The following is a 20,468-nucleotide window of genomic DNA, read 5'->3' as shown; positions in this document are numbered from 1 at the left end:
TCAACGTAACGTTGCCTGACCCAGAAAGGTCCTCTAACCCCCCAAATTGTGTAAGGAAGCCAAGTCTAAAGAAATCTGGCAGATATGCATAAGGATGACCCTACCTAAGTGAATATCAGGCTTTTCCCCAGCATACATATCATGTGTTTTCAATAAAACCAACCAACCAAGCCCTCACCTATGATCACGCAACCCCTTTTTGAGAAGTACATTCAGTTGGCAAGTCACCTGCCAAGTCAAGTGTCTATAACGCAATCTAATGGATGACTAAATACACACATTCCTGCATTGGAGATTTAAATAATCCTCTAGAACTCTTCCCAAAGTACAAGAGACTCTTTCATCAGAAAAAGACAGACAGGAAACATACCAGCGAAGAATGAACAAACTACAGAGACTGGTACAATTTTGTATTCTACTATTATTATTTAGGTTTCAGAGTAACAGCCGTGTTAGTCTGTATTTGCAAAAAGAAAAGGAGTACTTGTGGCACCTCAGAGACTAACCAATTTATTTGAGCATAAGCTTTCGTGAGCTACAGCTCACTTCGCTTATGCTCAAATAAATTGGTTAGTCTCTAAGGTGCCACAAGTACTCCTTTTATTATTATTTACTGATTTGTATAGCACCTTCTGCAAGTATCAAGGTATTTTAAAGAAATAATGAAGTAACTGATGAGATCATAACAGACTACCCAAAACAAATGAAAGCAAGGACTGGCCAAGGGTTAGCACTGACTGCCATGTCCTTGCACTGGCCGGGAACAAGAACAGTGCAGAGGCAGCATATTCAGTACTTTGGGGAAGTAACACTTCATATCATGCTGCGGGCAACTCTCTGGCTAACCTGGGAGCTGTTTTGATGGGTTCTGAGGGGACATCCCCAAAAGTTTCCTCAGACTAGGAAGACGACTGTGATGCAGGACCTGTGGAGGAGGGAGAGGAGGGAAATTCTACCCTGAGATTGGGAAGGTGAGGGAGAATCCTAATGTGTGATCACAGTTAGATGCTGATTTTGAAAGGAAGGCTTTGAGGCATGGAGATGCTCAGTCTCCAAGATTATCTGAATTTGTGATTTGAGAACCCCCTCTTTATCAGGCATGAGAATGGGTTATTTTCACCTACTCACGTACCACAAACGAAGGGTAAGGAGAAAACTGATGGGGAAAGTAAGAAAGGTTCACAGAGAGACAGATTCTGATCTCTTGTTATTTTGGATGTATACTAGTGTAAGTACTCTGAAGTCAATGGAGTTACTATGGATTTACACTGGTGTAACTGAGATTAAAATCTAGCCTATTATCCCTTTCTGAGAGTGTATGACTTTGCTCTGCAGCAACAACAGTGTAATCATGAGTTAAGGCAGTACACGTTACTGACAGCTGGGCAGAAGTTTCCCACAGAGATTACAGTACCTTAGACTTTTCAAAATTGGAATTTGATTTGAAGGTATTAGAAGGAACAAGAATTTTCCAATAATATATATGGGGAAACTGAGTAATCAGATCTCCCATGTATGGGTAGCAGATTAAAGTTTGTACTTTAATTTGAAAGCAAAAGTGCTCCATTATGTTCTTTTCAGAGTAGCAGCCATGTTAGTCTGTATCGGCAAAAAGAACAGGAGGACTTGTGGCACCTTAGAGACTAACAAATTTACTAGAACATAAGCTTTCGTGGGCTACAGCCCACTTCATCAGATGCATAGAATGGAACATATAGTAAGAAGATAGATATATACATACAGATAAGTTGGAAGTTACCATACAAACTGTCAGGTTTCAGAGTAGCAGCCGTGTTAGTCTGTATCCACAAAAAGAACACGAGTACTTGTAACACCTTAGAGACTAACAAATTTATTTGAGCATAAGCTTTCGTGAGCTACAGCTCACTTCATCAGATGCAAGTGACCTGTAGCTCACGAAAGCTTATACTCAAATAAATTTGTTCGTCTCTAAGGTGCCACAAGTCCTCCTTTTCTTCATACAAACTGTGAGAGGCTAATTAGTTACGATGCGCTTCTGCTTCCAAATCATGGACAAACAATCAAAGTAAGGCTGTCTCTTCCTTAGCATTATTCAGGAGATCTCCCACCATTGCCCCAGCACCGGTACAGCTGCACTGGTGGGAGCAATGGTGAAGCACCTGTGCAGACAGAAAACAGGCATTTTTATCACTGTTACATAACCATGAGATTAGCAGGCCAAATTCCTAAAAGGCAGACAAGGCTCCAGCCTTTCAGAAGTAGGCGATCAGGTCTCACTTCTCAAGGAAACAAAGGGCACTTGAAAACTGTCATGTGTTTTAATCATTCAGCACTATAAAATGTGTTAACAGCTCTTGAAAGATTAACCAAGGAAGTTGGCTGTTTCTTCCTGAAGTTCATTCTGGCAACTACCAACATATTTGAAATGTACACCTTTCAAATATTAGCCACTCTCTAACCTTGGAAAAATTATGCTTCTGCTTTTTTTTCCCTACAGGCAACCAAAGATTTGATGGAGTAAAGGTGTTGTGTATCACTGCACCTCATGTTGCACTTTACAGATCAAATCTTTTTCTTGCAAACATAGAAGACACCTTTCCCATTATGTAAAATAACTACTTGCTCACAGCCTGAAGCCTTGAATTGTAAAAGCTACAGACTCCTACCTATACATCTTCACTCATCCTACAGCCCTCCCTCAGTTGCAGAGACATACCTGATTTCCCCCACCCCCTCCCCAAAAGGGTGGCTATATTTTTAAAACTATGTACAAGGTTTATCCAGTAGGTGTTTTCTTCCTTCATTTTAAAAGGGCTGCTCTGTCGGTGCAGGTGTTTACTATGATCACTGCCTAATGGAGGGAGACAAAGCTTGGGACGCCCCTGAAAAGCCAGGGCAAAATGTGTGTGTGAGAGGGAGGGTGAAGGGGAGAACTTTGAAGGGTCCAGAATCACCCCCTCCCATTCACAGATCTTCTCCTCCCCCCACCCCCTCCTTCTATGAACAGCGTGTGGGAGAGTTTCCCAGGAACAGAGTAACAGCCGTGTTAGTCTGTATTCGTAAAAAGAAAAAAGAAAAGGAGTACTTGTGGCACCTTAGAGACTAACCAGTTTATTTGAGCATGAGCTTTCGTGAGCTACAGCTCACTTCATCGGATGCATAGCATATCGTGGAAACTGCAGAAGACATTATATACACACAGAGACCATGGAACAAAACTTCCTCCCACCCCACTGTCCTGCTGGTAACAGCTTATCTAAAGTGATCATCAAGGAGGGCCATTTCCAGCACAAATCCAGGTTTTCTCACCCTTCTCCCCCCCCCCCCCCACAGACACACATACAAACTCACTCTCCTGCTGGTAATAGCCCATCCCTCTTTGAAACCTCTCTTTATAATGCGCATGATAATCAAGGTGGGTCATTTCCAGCACTAATCCAGGTTTTCTCACCACCACCCCCCCACACACACACACCCCCCTCCAAAAACCACACACACAAACTCACTCTCCTGCTGGCAATAATCCAAGTTTAACCAGAACGTCTTGGGGGGGGGTTTGTAGGAAAAAAACAAGGGGAGATAGGCTACCTTGCATAATGACTTAGCCACTCCCAGTCTCTATTCAAGCCCAAATTAATAGTATCCAATTTGCAAATGAATTCCAATTCAGCAGTTTCTCGCTGGAGTCTGGATTTGAAGTTTTTTTGCTTTAAGATAGCGACCCTCATGTCTGTGATTGCGTGACCAGAGAGATTGAAGTGTTCTCTGACTGGAAACCAGTCGGAGAACACTTCAATCTCTCTGGTCACGCAATCACAGACATGAGGGTCGCTATCTTAAAGCAAAAAAACTTCAAATCCAGACTCCAGCGAGAAACTGCTGAATTGGAATTCATTTGCAAATTGGATACTATTAATTTGGGCTTGAATAGAGACTGGGAGTGGCTAAGTCATTATGCAAGGTAGCCTATCTCCCCTTGTTTTTTTCCTACAAACCCCCCCCCAAGACGTTCTGGTTAAACTTGGATTATTGCCAGCAGGAGAGTGAGTTTGTGTGTGTGGTTTTTGGAGGGGGGTGTGTGTGTGTGGGGGGGTGGTGGTGAGAAAACCTGGATTAGTGCTGGAAATGACCCACCTTGATTATCATGCGCATTATAAAGAGAGGTTTCAAAGAGGGATGGGCTATTACCAGCAGGAGAGTGAGTTTGTATGTGTGTCTGTGGGGGGGGGGGGGGGAGAAGGGTGAGAAAACCTGGATTTGTGCTGGAAATGGCCCTCCTTGATGATCACTTTAGATAAGCTGTTACCAGCAGGACAGTGGGGTGGGAGGAAGTTTTGTTCCATGGTCTCTGTGTGTATATAATGTCTTCTGCAGTTTCCACGATATGCTATGCATCCGATGAAGTGAGCTGTAGCTCACGAAAGCTCATGCTCAAATAAACTGGTTAGTCTCTAAGGTGCCACAAGTCCTCCTTTTCTTTTTTCTTTTTCCCAGGAACATTAAGCAGGGCGGGAGGGGCACTGTGCTCAGCTGTCCCCTAGCGTTTGCTGAACTGTGGGCCACAAGCAGCCCAGAGGGGTCTCCTCTGTGCGCGGTGCCAGGAGACAACCCGAGCGCTGAGCCCCCCGTGTTTGCGCGGATCGGATGGAGACACACGAGCTTGGCGCGCAGGGTTTGCGGGCTAGGCAGTCACGGCTGCTGTTTGCGGCTGGTACCGGGTACCCCCAGGAGCCCTTGGCATGGGGCAGGACCGGTGTGGAGGCGCCGGCCGCTTTGCACTCACGTTGGGCTCCCAAAGGCCGCGGGAAGGGCCGAGGGGCAGGAGCCCGGCCCGAGGCACGCACTGTCGGGGATGACTGGGCCAGGCACCGGGCCGGGACACCGCTGGCACTGGAGGGCGCACACAGCCCGGGCTAAGGCCTTGACCCCCGCGGGTTTCTCTGCCCAGGCGGGCTCTGCCGCAGCGCTGCCAGCCAGGCCCACGCCCCGGGGTGGGCTGCAGCGCTGCGAGGGAGGAGCCGCGGCGAGCGTCCGGCTCCTTGTGCCGGCGCCGCGCCGGGCCCGCCCTTCAGGAGCCGGCTCCAGCCTGGCCGGGGCGCGGCCTGCGGAGCTCGAGCCCGGAATGGAGGAAGAGGAGGAGGAAGAAGAAGAGGGGCTGAACTGCAGAGCGCAGGCCCAGGTGACCGGGGGCGCGCCTGACCCCGCATCCCGCAGCGCAGCGCCCTGCCCGGCTCCGAGTCCCGCATCCCCCACAGCCCGGCTCCGAGTCCCGCAACCCGCAGCGCCCTGCCCGGCTCCGAGTCCCGCATCCCCCAGCGCAGCGCCCTGCCCGGCTCCCGCAGCGCAGCGCCCTGCCCGAGTCCCGCATCCCCCAGCGCAGCGCCCTACCCGGCTCCCCCCCCCCCCCCCCCCCAGCGCAGCGCCCGGCTCCGAGTCCCGCATCCCCCAGCGCAGCGCCCTGCCCGGCTTCCCCCCCAGCGCCGGGCTCCGAGTCCCGCATCCCCCAGTGCAACGCAGCGCCCTGCCCGGCTCCCGCGTTTCCCCCCCCCCCGCTAGCACCCGGCCCCGCTCACCTCTCTCAACCTCCCCCAGCCCAAGTGCATCGCAGGCAGCAGCTGCTCCGCTCTCACTCGGCGGGGCCGTAGGGCTCGTACAGCCAAGGGCACCTGCCACCTGCTTTCCCCGCCCCACAGTTCCCTGCCCTGGGCCTGCCCCGAAGAGCCAGCGCTGGGCACTTCACCCTGCTCTTTGCTGCACCCTGCAGTGGCTGTGGGGCACTTTCCCGGGGGTCTTGCTGTGTCACAGCACATCCCCGATTCTGTCAATTGCATCCTGACTGCCTTTTGTTGTTGAGAGCTCCATGGGTGGGACTGACCCTTACACCTTAGGGCCATTGTAGGGTAAGAGGGAAAAAAAAGTAAATCCCTTTGCTGATGGACGAACAGAAAATGAGTTCTCTGCATCTGGTGCCATCTCCCCTAGAGCCGCACTTACTACCTCCTCGAAAAGCGTGATCCTGTTGTTCACGCCTACATAGCATCTCATGCAGGCCTCCGGGGTACCAACTTGCCAAGCCGAGGCGGCAGTCCCATTCACCAGTGAACACTACGAAAGACGAGACAGGTTTTAAAAGACAATCTAGCAGAGAAGTACTGATTAAAAATCACAGTGAAACAGACAAGTACAAACCTCATACAAGCAGGGGGGCTGGAACAATTTTTATAGTGGGGGTGCTGAGAGCCATTGAACCAAACTGTAAACCCTGCATAGACTGTAAAAAGAACGGGAGGGCTTGTGGCACCTTAGAGGCTAACATTTATTAGAGCAGAAGCTTTTGTGGGCTACAGCTCACTTACACCACTTCGAGCCAGAGGGTGCGGCAGCACCCCCAGCACCCACTAGTTCCAGCACCTAAGCATATACCTCGCCCCAGTAAGCAGGGAACACACAGGCAGACCCTCACCCGATGCAGAATTGCTGATCACAAACTGTGAGGAGAAAGCACAGTGAAAACTTAGAGAAAAGCTGTGCAACCAGTTGTGACAGGAGAGAGTGAAACTGAAAGAATTCATCTGCTGCAATGTACAAAATATGAAGGTGCGCAAGCAAGATACACCCTCAAATGACCAGAAAAGGACTTTCCATTCAAAATCAAGAGGAAAATTGTGCATGATTGTAGGTGAAAGGAAAGAGATGGCAGAAAAAATAGCATCCCACCAAATCAGAAATTCACAATATCTGTAAAGGGCCATGGAATAAAACCCCGGTACCCTATGGAACCCCTATCTGAGGGAGACATTTAACCGCAGATGGATATTGTTACTGTGTTTTAAACTTTGTCAATGCTTGTATAATACATTCGTCATGTCAGTAAAGACTTTTGTAGGGAGCTGAACTGGTGGGAGCTCTAACAGCTGAGCATGCTTGTGCAGTGATATTTCCAGAATGTGGAACTGACTTTTAGAAATGCAGACGTTAAAGCACTTTGGACATTCTCAGCACTGCTGCTGAGAACCAGCCCTGAACTCGCTAACTGCAATTACTTCTTAAAATAATTTGTAGGCACTTTAAAATTTAAAATCTCTTTGTGTGATTATTTTGTCTTTTGGAACCTTTCCTTTTTAGAGCCAGTATTATGTCTCCTGTGTTCACCTATTATCATTCAAACCATCCCAGACAAATTACTGGGCCAAGTGTCTGTTGAACCGTTTTATATTTCAGCAGTAGAAAACTATCAATATTTTCTGTCTTTTTAATATATTTATATTTGGTTTACCTTAGCTTCAAGGCAAGGTCCTATTTCTTACAATATGTGCTGCTGGGATTGGAGGGACTTTCCAATATGGCTACAACATCTCCATCATCAATGCTCCAACTACAGTAAGTGCTCTACTGGCCTTTGCAGCCATCCCCTGAGACGGTGAATCTTGTGAGGTCTAAACTCTGTTATCCTTACAGGGATCCCTAGTGTCCACCAGTCTGGGAAAACACAGGCATATTTTGCCAAAACCCTTCAGCCAGTTACTACTGAAGGTGGAAAGTAAAGGAAGGATTTGTGTCCTTTACACAGTTAATAATTTAACTCTTGCATCATGCTAGCAGTGCTACAGCTGAGACCCAGAAGGGTTCTGACCACAGGATTGCCAGTCTGAACCTTTTTAAATCAGTCAGAACTTCAGCAAATATAAGTCTGAAACTTTCCAGTCTCAGAAGAACATTTTTTACGAGTTAGATAAATTTGTCTTACTTTATAAAATAATAATTTTTAAAACATTTGCAAAACCAGGCTACATAATACATGACAACCACTTAACTGATTCCCTGCTGGTGAGCTCTCTTGGGGCTCTGTGGTAGCTGAAATATACCACATACAGGCTGTATGTTCGAATGGATCTGGAACTTGCTGGTGTGACTCTGGGGGACATGAAATGATTGGGAGAGAAAGGTTAGTTTAAAATGAGTTATGTACTGAGCACCCCCTTTAATTTTGCTATTGGGAACATTCAGTGTATAGGATCCAGTCCTGCACCCATCAAAATAAAGCTTGGATTGAGCTCATGAAATATATTTAGATCATTTTTTTAAATATGCAAGATCATTTCACTTTGTAAAGGCAATCTGTCTAGTACAGCTTCTTAACAACTAAAATTTTATAGGGGGATGTCCAAAATACAGCTTGGAATTGAATGCTTTCTTCAAGCTGAACTTTGGAGTCATGATCGTCACGTAAATCATACCTAATATGAAGAAAACCTTTGCTATTTCTCAGGGATCTTTATTTTTAATCCTACAGTAAAGTGACTCTTGTCCTTCACTTACAGTACATTCAGAGTTTTATAAATGAAACGTGGCTAGAACGCACAGGCGCATCTCTAGACAGCGGTGTGATATTGCTGGTGTGGTCTTTCATTGTTTCTATCTATTCTCTGGGGGGACTCGCTGGAGCTCTCATTGCAGGACCCATGGCAATCAAGCTGGGAAGGTAAGAGACCTTTGGATTTGCACCTTGAACTTTGTAGATCGTTTTTCATTAATCGAGTGCCTAAACATTTGGATGTTAAACTGAAAAGAGCCCAATTCCAAATTACCCAACTCAACTGAAACACATGAAGTTCATTCTTAACCTAAGAAAACAAAACCGTACAATCTGGCATTAGCCCTTAGAGGAAGCTACCTTGAATGGTAGCATTTCAATTCTCATCATCCAACACAGCACAGTACTTTGCACCACTGGAAAAATATCTAGGTATGGCTTTCTGCTCCACCAGCATAACATAACATACAGCAGGCAAGTATGCAGTCACCAGCTTCTCTTCATCTAATTTAAGCAGGAAACAGGCACGGAATTAATGGAGAGCTTTTCTCCAAAATGGAGAGTGGGAAGCGGTAGGAATGCTGCACGGAATCCATAGCTTGAGGCAGCATAAGGTACTTACAAGAAGAGCGCCCCTGGGACAGTTGCATCACAGAGCACTGGTCTGCAGTCACTTTAGTTCTCGCAGGCCATTCCTGCTTCTCAGACTGAAATATCTTTAAAATGTGGTTATCCATTGAGTCTTTCAAGTTCCTTTTCTTCCCTGTGCTTGGGAGCCTATAAAAAAAATCTGTATTACCCTTTCTGCAGATTTCACGACGTGGTATAACCTCCCCTTCTCTCTGAAAGAACAATCAATGTTTTTATCGTGAAACCACAGAAAGTTACACTGTACTTGCCTCTCTTTCCAGCTCTAGTATGGCATTCGGTAAAAATTGCATCTCCCCCTTATGTACTGAAGGAACCAGTTTTACCATTTCAGGAGGTAATCATGGGCTAAGTAGTGGTGCTGTCATCCAGAACTCACCCTGTTTCTTGGAGATGTTCATAATGATTTTATGATTCTTATGTTTCATTAAAAAGGAATTTTGTTAAGTGTAAGAGCAGGAGCAACGAATCAGGATTATCAATGTGATGATGCCCTCCTGGTTCCCTGAATCTGGTCCTGCAATCATCAGTTATCTTCGTTCACAATGGATGGAATTCCACTCCAGTTGAACAGTCCCTAACTCCGCCATGCACTGTGCAATGCAGATGACAGTTTATTTGCCAATGTCAAACCCAGTTTTCATAACTGGACACTTGCCATGTAGGCACCAGACGGAGGTATTTGGGCCCTAATGCCCATCTGAATGTGCTGCTATAGAAGTGCCCATCTGAATGTGCTGCTATAGAAATGGGCACCCTGACAAACTTTCAAATTTGGAAAATTGGACTGCTGTGTCCCACCATTGGCTCTAATAACCAGACCTGGTGAAATCTGACCCTTCAGTTCTGTTTTTATTCTCTCTGAAGGAAGACATCGTTGCTGCTGAATAACGCATTTGTGATCATAGCTGCAGTCTTCTCAGGGTTCAGCCGGATGGCCAGATCCTTCGAGATGATCATGCTCGGCAGATTTTTCACTGGAATCAATGCTGGTAAGGAACAGTGATACTATGGTAATGAGGACTTTAGAAACACCGTACAAATATAAATGTCTGTGGCATTAAAACGGTTTCTGATGTGCTCTGCAGTCCCTGGTGCTTCATTTGGCATTGAACTCATGACCCCTGGCACCAGAAGAACATGCCAGTCTCCTTTCCCTGCCATTAAGAGGTGACATAAACCTGGATTGTCAGCCAATATATGGCTTCTTCCATGTAACATTTCACAATATGCTTCTGAAGCATATTATGCAGAAGCCCTTATCAAAGTCTATGCCTAATATCTGGGTACTCCAGAAACATACATACACGCGCATGCACACACACAAGATAATTCTCCTAAGGGCTATTTGTAGTGACAAGAATTACTTGCACATATGGAATGTCTGTATCATTCAGCTCACCACCGGAGACTGGTTTACATACTCCCAGGTTGACTTGGTTAATGGCCGTTGCTTCATGAGCACAGAAGAGTTAGTGCAGTAGCAGCTCACTTTTGAAGATGTGGGTCCCCACATCCAGTATTGTCACAAATTGAATATGTTTGCTCTCTTACTAACCCCTAATAAAAAGGATGGTTTTGTGGTTAAGGCACTGGACTGGGATTCAGGAGACCTGGATTCAATTCCCAGTTCTGCCTTAATGTGAGATCTGAGGTAAGCTGTTTAATTTCTTTGCCTCAGTTCCCTATCTGTAAAGTGGGAATAACAGTACTTTCTTTCTCCCACCTTTTGTCTGTCTTGTCTATTTAGATTGTAGCTCTTTAGGGCAGAGACTGTCTCTTACTACACCTAGCAAGGGGGCCTCAATCTTCCTTGGGGCCTCTAGGCTCTACTGTAATATAAAATAATAAGAACAGGATAGTGCCAGGAATGGAACAGCAGGGAGTGCTGCAGGTTATATTCTGGGGTATAGGCCAAACTATGCTGGAAATCTTCCACTGAGCTTACCCACGTGTAGGCCTGATCGCAGCCCCTGCTCTCCACTTATGCACATTCAGTTCCACACACACATACTTTGCAAACACCCCCCTCGGCCCTTGAACAATTTTAGCATCTCTGTGAACGCTAATGAAGAAATGTGCTCCCTCTCCTGCAAACCTGTTTGAAAAGCTTGTGTGTTTACAAATTCCAACACTGGCTTGCACGCAAGGGTTAGACTTTTTAAAGAGCAAACAGCCAGATACGTGCATGCACCGTTTTGCATGACGCAAATGGAAGCCATTTAGAGGTGTGGCAGAAAATTTACCCCATATCTGCCTCTAGCCAGCACTATTAGTCCCTCACTTTGAGGGCACCAAAATTAAAAATAAAGCTGCAGCTTTAATGATGCACAGTAATGATACTCTGTGTAGCTTTAAAAATGTGAAATTGCCTTTCATTAGCCTGCAGTACTTGCAAATATATTAATACATATTTACCAAAACTGACACAGTGAATTAGAGGGAATGGAAATATATTGGTGTAAGTAACAGGCATTGAGAGATCAGTGTAAGCAGCATATTCTGTAACAAGCAGAGGGAATACAGCTAACTCCCTCATCTCGGGGCTGTTTTAATTTTTGTTTTTTTTCTTTTACATCTTGAGAGCATAAGCTGAGGTCAGTGTTTGTCTGTCTTCTCCAGGTGTGAGCATGAACATTCAGCCCATGTACCTGGGGGAAAGTGCTCCCAAGAAGGTCAGAGGAGCAGTGACCTTGACTTCTGCATCATTTACTGCCCTGGGGTTGGTGCTGGGACAAGTTGTTGGAATTAGGTAATGTATAGACTTCCCTATGTTTCTGATTCTTCTTTCTTTCCTCTCCTGTCTTCTCCTGCTCAAATGCCTACGTACCCCTCGGACAGCGTGATGGTTTTGAGCCTAGGGACCAAATTCAGCAGTGACATCAGTGATGATGAGGGCTGTCCATAAATCATATCACAGATTTTTTGGTGATTTTTCAGGACCCACCCACTGCTTGTAACACTTTGTGACACTGAAATACACACACAAAATTAAGGACTTACCCACCCTCAAATGTGTCACCTAATTTATGGGTAGCCCTGTGTAGATTTTCTGGGTGTAAGTGACAGCACTGTTTTCACTCACTTGGCATTCAATGGATGTACAAAATGAGCGTAACTTGCATGAATTTGGGACTCTGTGGACCAAATTCTGCTGTGACATTGACTTCAGTGGGAAATCTGCCTGTGTATCCCAGGGCTGAATGTGGCTTTGCATGTTAGGGGAGAAGATGTAAGTGAGTATGTGTGGCAAGACTTGTGTTAGTTGCTTTTCCTGCTACAACGCCACCACTGCCACCCTTGGTGCAAAAGCTGCTTTTTTTCATACCCATTGAATATCAAAGGGGTGTAATAACTACACCTAGCTCTTCATCAGTGGAGCCAAAAGCACTTTACAAATGAGGTCAGTGTCATTATCCCCATTTTACATATGAGGAAACTGAGGTACACATCAGTGAAATGACTTGCCCAGGGTCACACAGCAGAGCCAGAAATAGAACCTCAGTCTTCTGAGTCCCAGGCCTATGCTCCATCAATTAAGCCATACTGCTTCCTCCAAGTTACACTCCTTTGCCCCTTATACCCAGTGTGTAACTTGCACCACCATTTATGCCACCGCTGATTTTGGCCCAGGAACACCAATGGGAGTTGCACTTTTTTATTCCAACTTGCATTTTGCCTTGTGTCAGAAGAGGCTCCGCATGTTTCAGAAAGGGCCTCCTGAACATAGTCAACTTGTAAACCTGCTGCTCTGTCAGTCCCAAAATATATGCGCTGCCCCAGTGTTCCTGGATCACCCCTGTCCATTAAACTGTACACTGCTTACTTTGATCCGGCTACTCTGAAGTAGCAGTAGAATTTCCCTGTTGTGTGCGACAGTCACTGGGGTTGATCCAACCATCCCAGCAGAAGCAGAACAGGCAGCCAAGTGTGAAATGTGAACAGAGGAAAATGTATATGGGTGAAACCTCAAGAGTGGAGTGAAAAACCCTCAGTACCAGAATGATTACCACACTGGCTCTTCAGCCCAGAAAGACTGCTACAGCAGTCTTCACCACCACCCTCTTTAAGCCAGCCACGTTCTAAAAGTGCACTCTCCCTCCCTTCCCTTGTGCTTAAAATGTTCCAGGGAGGTCTCATTGTTCTGGAATTCCCCCAAATTCCTCCGTCCTTGGATATCTTATTTCTCCATCTAGACCTGTGGATGAATTCCTTCTCCCAAACGAGGAGATTTTTTAATCATGTCCCATCTCTCCCGGTTGGCAGGACAGCTTTTCCTTTAAATGCAGCTGTCCAATATATAAAAACAGCAAGATGGGCTATAGTTTTGGTGCATGGGTTGGTGGGAAGTTGTGGTGTGACCCACAGCATCACAGTGTGAGCTTTTGGTGTCCCTGGTTGTGACTGTTCAGATGGAGTTCTCTAACCCTCCATTATGTCTCTGACCTCCTGCTCTCTTGTCACATCGCAGCACCAAACCAACCTCCAGGCAGGTGCCAGTCCCTCTAAGGTGGAGGCAAATGGCATTGCTGTTTCATAGGTCACCTATCAAGGAGTCACTTGTGAGGCAGAAGGCCACAGCACCTTCACTTTCAAACTCAGCTGCTTCTCTTGCATGATGCACAAATCATAGAATCACAGAATAGCAGGGTTGGAAGGGACCTCAGGAGAGAGATGCCCTACAAAGCCCAGAGAGAGAGTCAAACCCAGCTCTCCCACACCGCGTTGTGCTGCCACCAGGCCACCCAGCCAGCTCCGAACACTGCATTTCGTCTTATGAAATATTTGATTGATTTATCTTAATTATGTTTTATTTTTCTTCAGAGAACTATTAGGGGGAGAGGAGAGCTGGCCTCTTCTTTTGGCTAGCAATGTGGTGCCGGGTTTGATCCAGCTGATGACTCTGCCTTGGTTACCAGAAAGCCCGAGGTACCTCTTGATTGACCGAGGTGACAAGGAATCCTGCATCTGTGGTGAGCGTAAAGTGGTCGTGTCAATGTCCGATTCAGGGGGCAAGATTTACGGACCGTGCAAACAAACTGATGTTAGTTTTGTTGTACATTCTTAATATGTTGCATAGCTTAGTCCAGCATGTTTGGCCTGGAGCAAGCAGCTTGAAAGGTATGTTTTCTCCACAGTCAGTATTCTCTCTTGTAGTGCTACTGGCCTCCTTTAGCGAGTACCAAACGCCTTAGCCCAATCAATGTCTATGCCACTTTCCGCTGAACATTTAGGGTGACATTTTTCAAAATAGAGGCCCACGTTCTTTGTGCATAAAATGCGAACACAAAAGTGTAACCTTAGCTGCATGTGCGCTTGGATATTGCAAAGTTGGCAGCCATCTCACCATTTGTGTGGACAGTTGCAATAATTGTACGTGCAAACAAGCACGCACTTGTACCTGGGCACAGACCAGGGCCTCCACCTTTTGAGAATGTTGTCCTCAGTTATGTTTTTTGGTAAGTTACCATAAGTGTCACGCAAAGGGCAGGCAGGGTAAATACGTCATTATTTCTTTCTTCCAAACCCAAACTAGAGTGCAGTTTACATGATAACTGGTTTTTGACCTGTTAAGGTACTTATCTGTTGCTGCAAATGACTTTTTCACTACATATAGTGAGTCCAAAGGCAATTATCATGTAACCTGTTCTCTGTTTAAGGAGACCTAGTTAACTTTGTATATAGTCTGTAACTATGATATCAAAGAAAGGCTAGATGAAGATTTCAGTGACCAAATCTGAATCCTCTTCATATAAGGAAATTTGCTGAGATTTGTAACATACAGATCTCCAGACATGGACTAGGTTGGAATTAGTTTCCATTACACATGTGGTGTGCACCAAAAAATCTTAACTCCCTTAGATTCATTGGAGAGCTACCATAGAGTAATATTCTCACAATAAGAGTCAGAAGCATGGTAGTTGAAATTGCACTGGTTGGAAATATTCCCTAATAAGAAAGTTGCATGGGTTTTGTCATCCCTTCTCCCCAAAGTCTCTCAGACTTTCTAATAGCTTCATCAAGCATAGCACATCTTGCTTTCTCTGCTTATCAAAGGTGGTTTCTTGGATCACAAAGTCCTACCACTACACGGCTTTCTGTGACTGTCACTTGCCACCCAATCCCTCACTCCCACAGGGAGATGAATTGATGAAGTTAAAGTGCTTCCATAAAGTAGATAAACGGCACCTTTTCCCTTACAGCACTGCAGAAGCTGAGAGGTAATGATGACCTGAGCAGTGAGCTGGAGGAAATGCAAGCAGAACAGGCTGCCATCAAAGGTCAGAGGGCAAAGAGGCCGTGGGAGCTGTTCCAGAATCCAACTGTAAGACGGCAGCTAATAACTATCATTGTGCTGAGCAGCGCCATGCAGCTCTGTGGAAATGACTCGGTAAGCACAATAGCCACCATTTCATCAGCAGGTATCAGATGTGAGACAACAATGCAAGGAAGACTGTCACTTTTGGGGCAAACAGAGGCTGAGAATCTCCCCCTGTTCTGTAGGGGAGGGCAAGTTAGCCTGCTTCCCTTGCAGAGTTCTTCTTGGTGATCTCCAGAGAGCATTGTGAACCTACCAAAGCAGGAGGAATGATGGAGATAATTGAAATAAGAGCAGGTAAAATGGTGGCCTAAAAAGAGAGGCGGGTACAAAGGCTAGGTGGTCCTTGCTCAGATGTCTCCCTAAATGGATGTGGCAAAAATCTTTTGCCATCCACTCATGGGCGGGAAAGGGTGGATGAGGAGAGATCATACTGAGATGCCCAAGAAACTAGAAAACAAGAAAATGGGAACGTAAATGCAGTAACAGAAATATTTGCATACTGGTCTTCTGAGATATCAGGAAACATGGAGTGGCAGGGGTGCCTGGCATTGCTGTTGAGTGGCCCATGTCATATCTGGTACATGGGGCATAATGGAAAGGGTCGTTTTTATTCTGGGGAGAGCTCTGTAGTTGATGGACTTCTCTTTGCCTGCACTATTGAAACAACATTTCAGTTACTTTACGGATCTGTTTTGCAGTTGTTTGCAGAGAGCATTTCATTGCTACCATCAGATGCAAATATCAGGTGTTTGGCAGCTGAATGCACATTACTGAATGGATTGCGTATGGACACTGTGGAGAAGCCGTTTGAATGGCAGCACAAGTAGCCAGTTCTCCGGGTGACAGTGTTACTCTCCAGATTGGGAGGAGGAATGTGGCGTCTGAGGGGGTGGGACTGGCAGTGATGTGCAATTCCAGGGCAATTTCTCTTACAGTTCACTTTCTTTTTTTCCTAGATGTATTTTTATGCTTCCTATGTGTTCCAAGAGGCTGGAATTCCATATGAGAAAATCCAATATCTCATTATCGGCACCGGGTGCTGCGAATTGATCACAGCCGTTACTTGTGTAAGAATCTCTAATGCATTTTGCTTATGTGAGCAAACCCCACCGATGTACATCAGGCAACTTTCATATCTACAATAACTTCCTTCCCAAAGAAACACTTTGCTGTATAAATAATTTGTAATCACTAAATCACAGTGTTCATTTTCAGGTATTATGACATCTTACTTGAATACTTTAAAAAGTGCTGTATTTTTAGAAGGTGTTTGCCAGAAAAGAGTTCCGTTTGAAAGTGTTTCAGTGGACTCCAGCAAAGATTTTTGTTTGTGACTATGACAATACTGGAAGGTATCGTAGTTCTCCTGTATCCCCAGTCTCTGAAGTCCAGCTTCTCCAATTAGACAGAAATATTTAAAATGCGACTTACCTACTGGAGCCAGAGTAATTGTTTGTCTTGACCGTTGCTGTGGGCAAGGCCTCGTAGGCTAGTAGAGAATAGCATTTTTAAAGTTAGTGGCTGGAGACAATAGTAATGTAGGAGCTATCTAGAAAAGACCCCATCTTCGGGTTCCCAGTGAATGCTACATCTGGAGCTCTCCGGTTCAGTTCAGTTCAGTTGGCTTACTTCCACTGCTGCAGAGACGGACTCTTACCTTTCAAGTCACGGCTTGCAGTCTTTGCAACTGCAGTCTGTCTTCACAGTGCAGCATCCTCAGAACACAAGTTAGGGACTGTCCTGTAAAACCGGTACTGTTCTGAAACCCTGTCACCTTGTGGCAGTTTACACTAAATGCAGCACTCCTAGAGAACGTGTTTCAGAGTAGCAGCCGTGTTAGTCTGTATCTTATTTGAGCATCAGCTTTCGTGAGCTACCGCTCACTTCATCGGATGCATCTGATGAAGTGAGCTGTAGCTCATGAAAGCTGATGCTCAAATAAATTGGTTAGTCTCTAAGGTGCCACAAGTCCTGCTTTTCTTTTTTAGAGAATGTGTTGTATTCAGCTGTACTGATATTGTACGTTTTGGTCAGTTTTCTTTCCTGTAAAATAGACGAGAGAAAATAAACTTAAACAGAGCCAGAGAAACAGACCCCCTGTCTCTTTTGCTTGCTACTTTGCAGTCAAAAATTTCTCTTAATTGCCACTAAATTGTGGGAACTCACATTTCTCTTCTGGATGCTCTCAAAGAATGACTTTATTCCCTCTGCCTGTGATCTCTGGGGCAGCACACAGCTTGAAAGGTGGATGAATTGTCTCCTGGAGAATGTCAGCTTTTTCCTTCATACATGCCTATTTGCAGGAAAAGGGTTCAGACTGCAGTTGTGACAGATTCTTGACATCTCCTTATTGCCCAGCCTGACTGAATCTCCTCAACATAGTCCTTATTATTGCATGAGCTTTCTCTTCTTCCTAAAGAACGGGTAGTGCCCCGGAAGTAGGTTGCCCAGCAAGCTAACCAATGATATCTGAAATGGGAGAGAGGGAGGAATGTGGATGAGAGGCATGAATAGCTAAGTGTCCCGTGTTGCTTTGTTTCAGAACGCAATAATAGAGCGTGCTGGGCGGCGGTTGCTGATTCTGGGCGGGTACAGCCTCATGGCAGTATGGGCCATCGTCTTCATGGTTGCTTTATCCCAGCAGGTAAAAAAACTCTATTGAATTATCTAAGTGAAATGGATTCTGGTTATGCCTCTGACACAGATGGGGATATTAAGTAGGGGGCAAGTAATTATAAGTGCCTTAACCTGTGTTCCCTTGTTCTCTGTGGAAATAGAGTCGGATTAGCTGGATGCCGTACCTCAGCATGGCCTGTATTTTCGCTTATATCCTGAGCTTTGGAATTGGACCAGGTCAGTTGTCTGAGGTTTTTCACTCAACCCTTGTGCGACTGCGGGGGCTGAAGACTGTACTTACCCACATCACATTTGAATGAAACAAAGGGACAATACATTTTGAACACTCACTACCTGTAGTTTCATCAGCAGTGCTTGTAGGCAATTGTGATTGTGTCTCAGGGTGTGTGATGACAACCGATCATTCTCTGGAGCCATTTCTGTTTACATTCTCTTGGAGTCCTGAAGACACAAAGTGTGAAAGGAAACTAGAAGCATAAAAACAACCTTGTGTAGGTAGTAACTTCTTGTCTAATTTGTGACAATAGGCAGCAGTTCCTGGATTTGCTAACCAGTTCATTAGGACTATAACCAAGTGCTCCCATTGCTTCACTCTTTCATTGTATGGCTTTAAAGGTTGTTAAGCTCTATTATTTTGTAATTTCTTTGAATATAAATTGAAACACATTTTCATGTGTTTTTTTAACTGATGAGCTTGCCGTTTTTCTCAGAACCAGGCAGTGTATACAGGTGTGGTTGTGTGTACGCACATGATGTGTGCTGTGTTGTTACATAATGTGGACATGATTCTCTGCTCATGTCAATATAAAACAGGTGCAAGCAAGAGGAGAATCAACTGTCATAAAATCATTTGGGTTGGAAGTAACTTCCAATGAGTCATCTAGCTCATGTCCCTGCAACGTCTCAGGCTTGATTACATTATTTTTAAGCTGCCCATGCCCGTCTAGCCTTCAAAATAAGGAGTGATTCTGATTACAAAACCTTTCTTGGCAGCTCATTCAATTGCCAGATGGCTTGTATAATTAGGCAGTTCTTAATATTTACCCTAAAACTTCCCTGGTGCAGTTACGTCCATTACTATGTATTCTGGCCGTGTTGACTAGTGAGAATAATTGGCAATGTAATCAATGGTCCCTGTCCTTTTTATATCCCTTTACATATTTGTCAGCATATGTTTTCTAGTTTTAACATTTCAGACATATTACAAATTTGTTTCCAAATCCTTTTTCTAGCTGGTGTGACAGGAGTTTTGCCGACAGAGATTTTTGATCAAATGTCTCGTCCAGCTGCTTACATGATCTGTGGCTCTCTGCTCTGGTCCAATCTCTTTGCAGTTGGAATGGCCTTTCCATTCATTGTGGTAGGTTTGGAAGCTGGTACAGCCATCTACTGTTTTTTAGTTCACAAACAAGTGCTCTTGCACTGCAGCTTACAGCAACGTTTACTGGAAGAGACTGGGTCTGAAGTATCTGCAAGTCTCAGGCAGCCAGCACTCCAGCTCTGTCGATGGTGACTTTGGCTAGAAGTTGTGACTGGAGTAGTTGTGAGCTCTCTCTTAGCCAAGATTCCTACTGCTTCCCTATAGTGATTTCTGCTGGAAGAGGCTGGGGTTGGAATAGTTTTGAGTCCCTGACAGCCAACATTCCCATTCTGTCCCCAACTTGGAAAGGTTAGGAGAGGAGACTCCCCTATTCCCTAAAGTGACTCCTTTGGGAAGAGGTTGGGACTGGAGAGATTGTGGGCTCTTCACAATAAGTGCTCCTGTATTATGTCCAACAGTGAATCCTGAAAAGAGAGTCTGTTTTTACATCATTCTTTAGCATGAGCTATATTGAGGGTTAGGAGAAGGTACATATCTCCCAAACTTTCCCCTTCAGTAGCTACAATCTGTTGCCAGTCAGGACCAATGTTTATAACACAAACGAAGCAAGATCATATTGCCAGAGATAAGTATCTTGCTGTTAGTCCTTTTAGGGGAGAGCTGCTTACTCATGTTTGTAAGATCCTTAAGTCAGTGCAGAAATATTTCATGATTGAAGCTATTATATGCAGGAGAGGATTTGTAGAGGGGATTTGCCTCATACTGTGGTACGTTTCCAACACTTTTCCTTTTTTTCTCCCTGCAGGAAGGTCTTGCTCACTTCTGCTACCTTCCATTCTTCACGGTTTGTGTCTGCACTGCTCTATATGTCAGTTTTTTCGTTCCCGAGACAAAGGGGAAGACCTTCCTGGAAATCTCCAAGGAATTCAACAAGCGCAACTTCAAAACTCAGACACGTGAGAAGTTTTGGAAAGGCCCTGAGGAAATCAAATCCACTATGTTATAGTCTGGGAATAAGTAAAGGTGGCTGGTGGTTGGAAAATATCCTGAGATGTTTCTCTTTTCTTGAGACAGAAGAGGTGGGGGTTAAGGAGAATACACTGCTCTTGATTGTGTAGTGAAAAGTTTTCACACTAAAGCAGGAAATTCAGTTGATGTTTCTTGTTCACTTCATTTGTTAAAAACAGTTTGCCCTGCATTTCTGCTTAGAAGGGTAGCATTTATTTATACCACAATGCCCTTTG

At 45.1% G+C, this 20,468-nt stretch overlaps 1 protein-coding gene across 2 annotated transcripts; it reads left to right on the top strand.

Moving 5' to 3' along the window:
- Positions 1-330: 330 nt before the first annotated feature.
- On the top strand, positions 331-20,348 carry LOC141999235 (solute carrier family 2, facilitated glucose transporter member 11-like). Of its 2 annotated transcripts, none has more exons than XM_074972437.1 (12): positions 331-400; positions 7,264-7,362; positions 8,304-8,464; positions 9,812-9,936; positions 11,567-11,696; positions 13,769-13,917; positions 15,148-15,335; positions 16,223-16,333; positions 17,809-17,910; positions 18,044-18,119; positions 19,136-19,263; positions 20,030-20,348. In XM_074972437.1, the coding sequence occupies exons 1-12, from the start codon at positions 380-382 to the stop codon at positions 20,228-20,230; spliced, it is 1,491 nt and encodes a 496-aa protein (XP_074828538.1). In that variant the 5' UTR covers positions 331-379; the 3' UTR covers positions 20,231-20,348. The 2 variants fall into 2 exon arrangements, with proteins under 2 accessions (XP_074828538.1, XP_074828537.1); XM_074972436.1 differs by lacking the exon at positions 331-400 and adding an exon at positions 5,014-5,161 and having other exon boundaries at positions 20,030-20,347.
- Positions 20,349-20,468: the final 120 nt, after the last annotated feature.

Source organism: Natator depressus, chromosome 15 (genome assembly GCF_965152275.1).
Source record: "Natator depressus isolate rNatDep1 chromosome 15, rNatDep2.hap1, whole genome shotgun sequence".
NCBI lineage: Eukaryota > Metazoa > Chordata > Testudines > Cheloniidae > Natator > Natator depressus.
The sequence above is the reverse complement of the archived record's forward strand: the minus strand, read 5'-3'. Positions and strand labels throughout refer to the sequence as shown.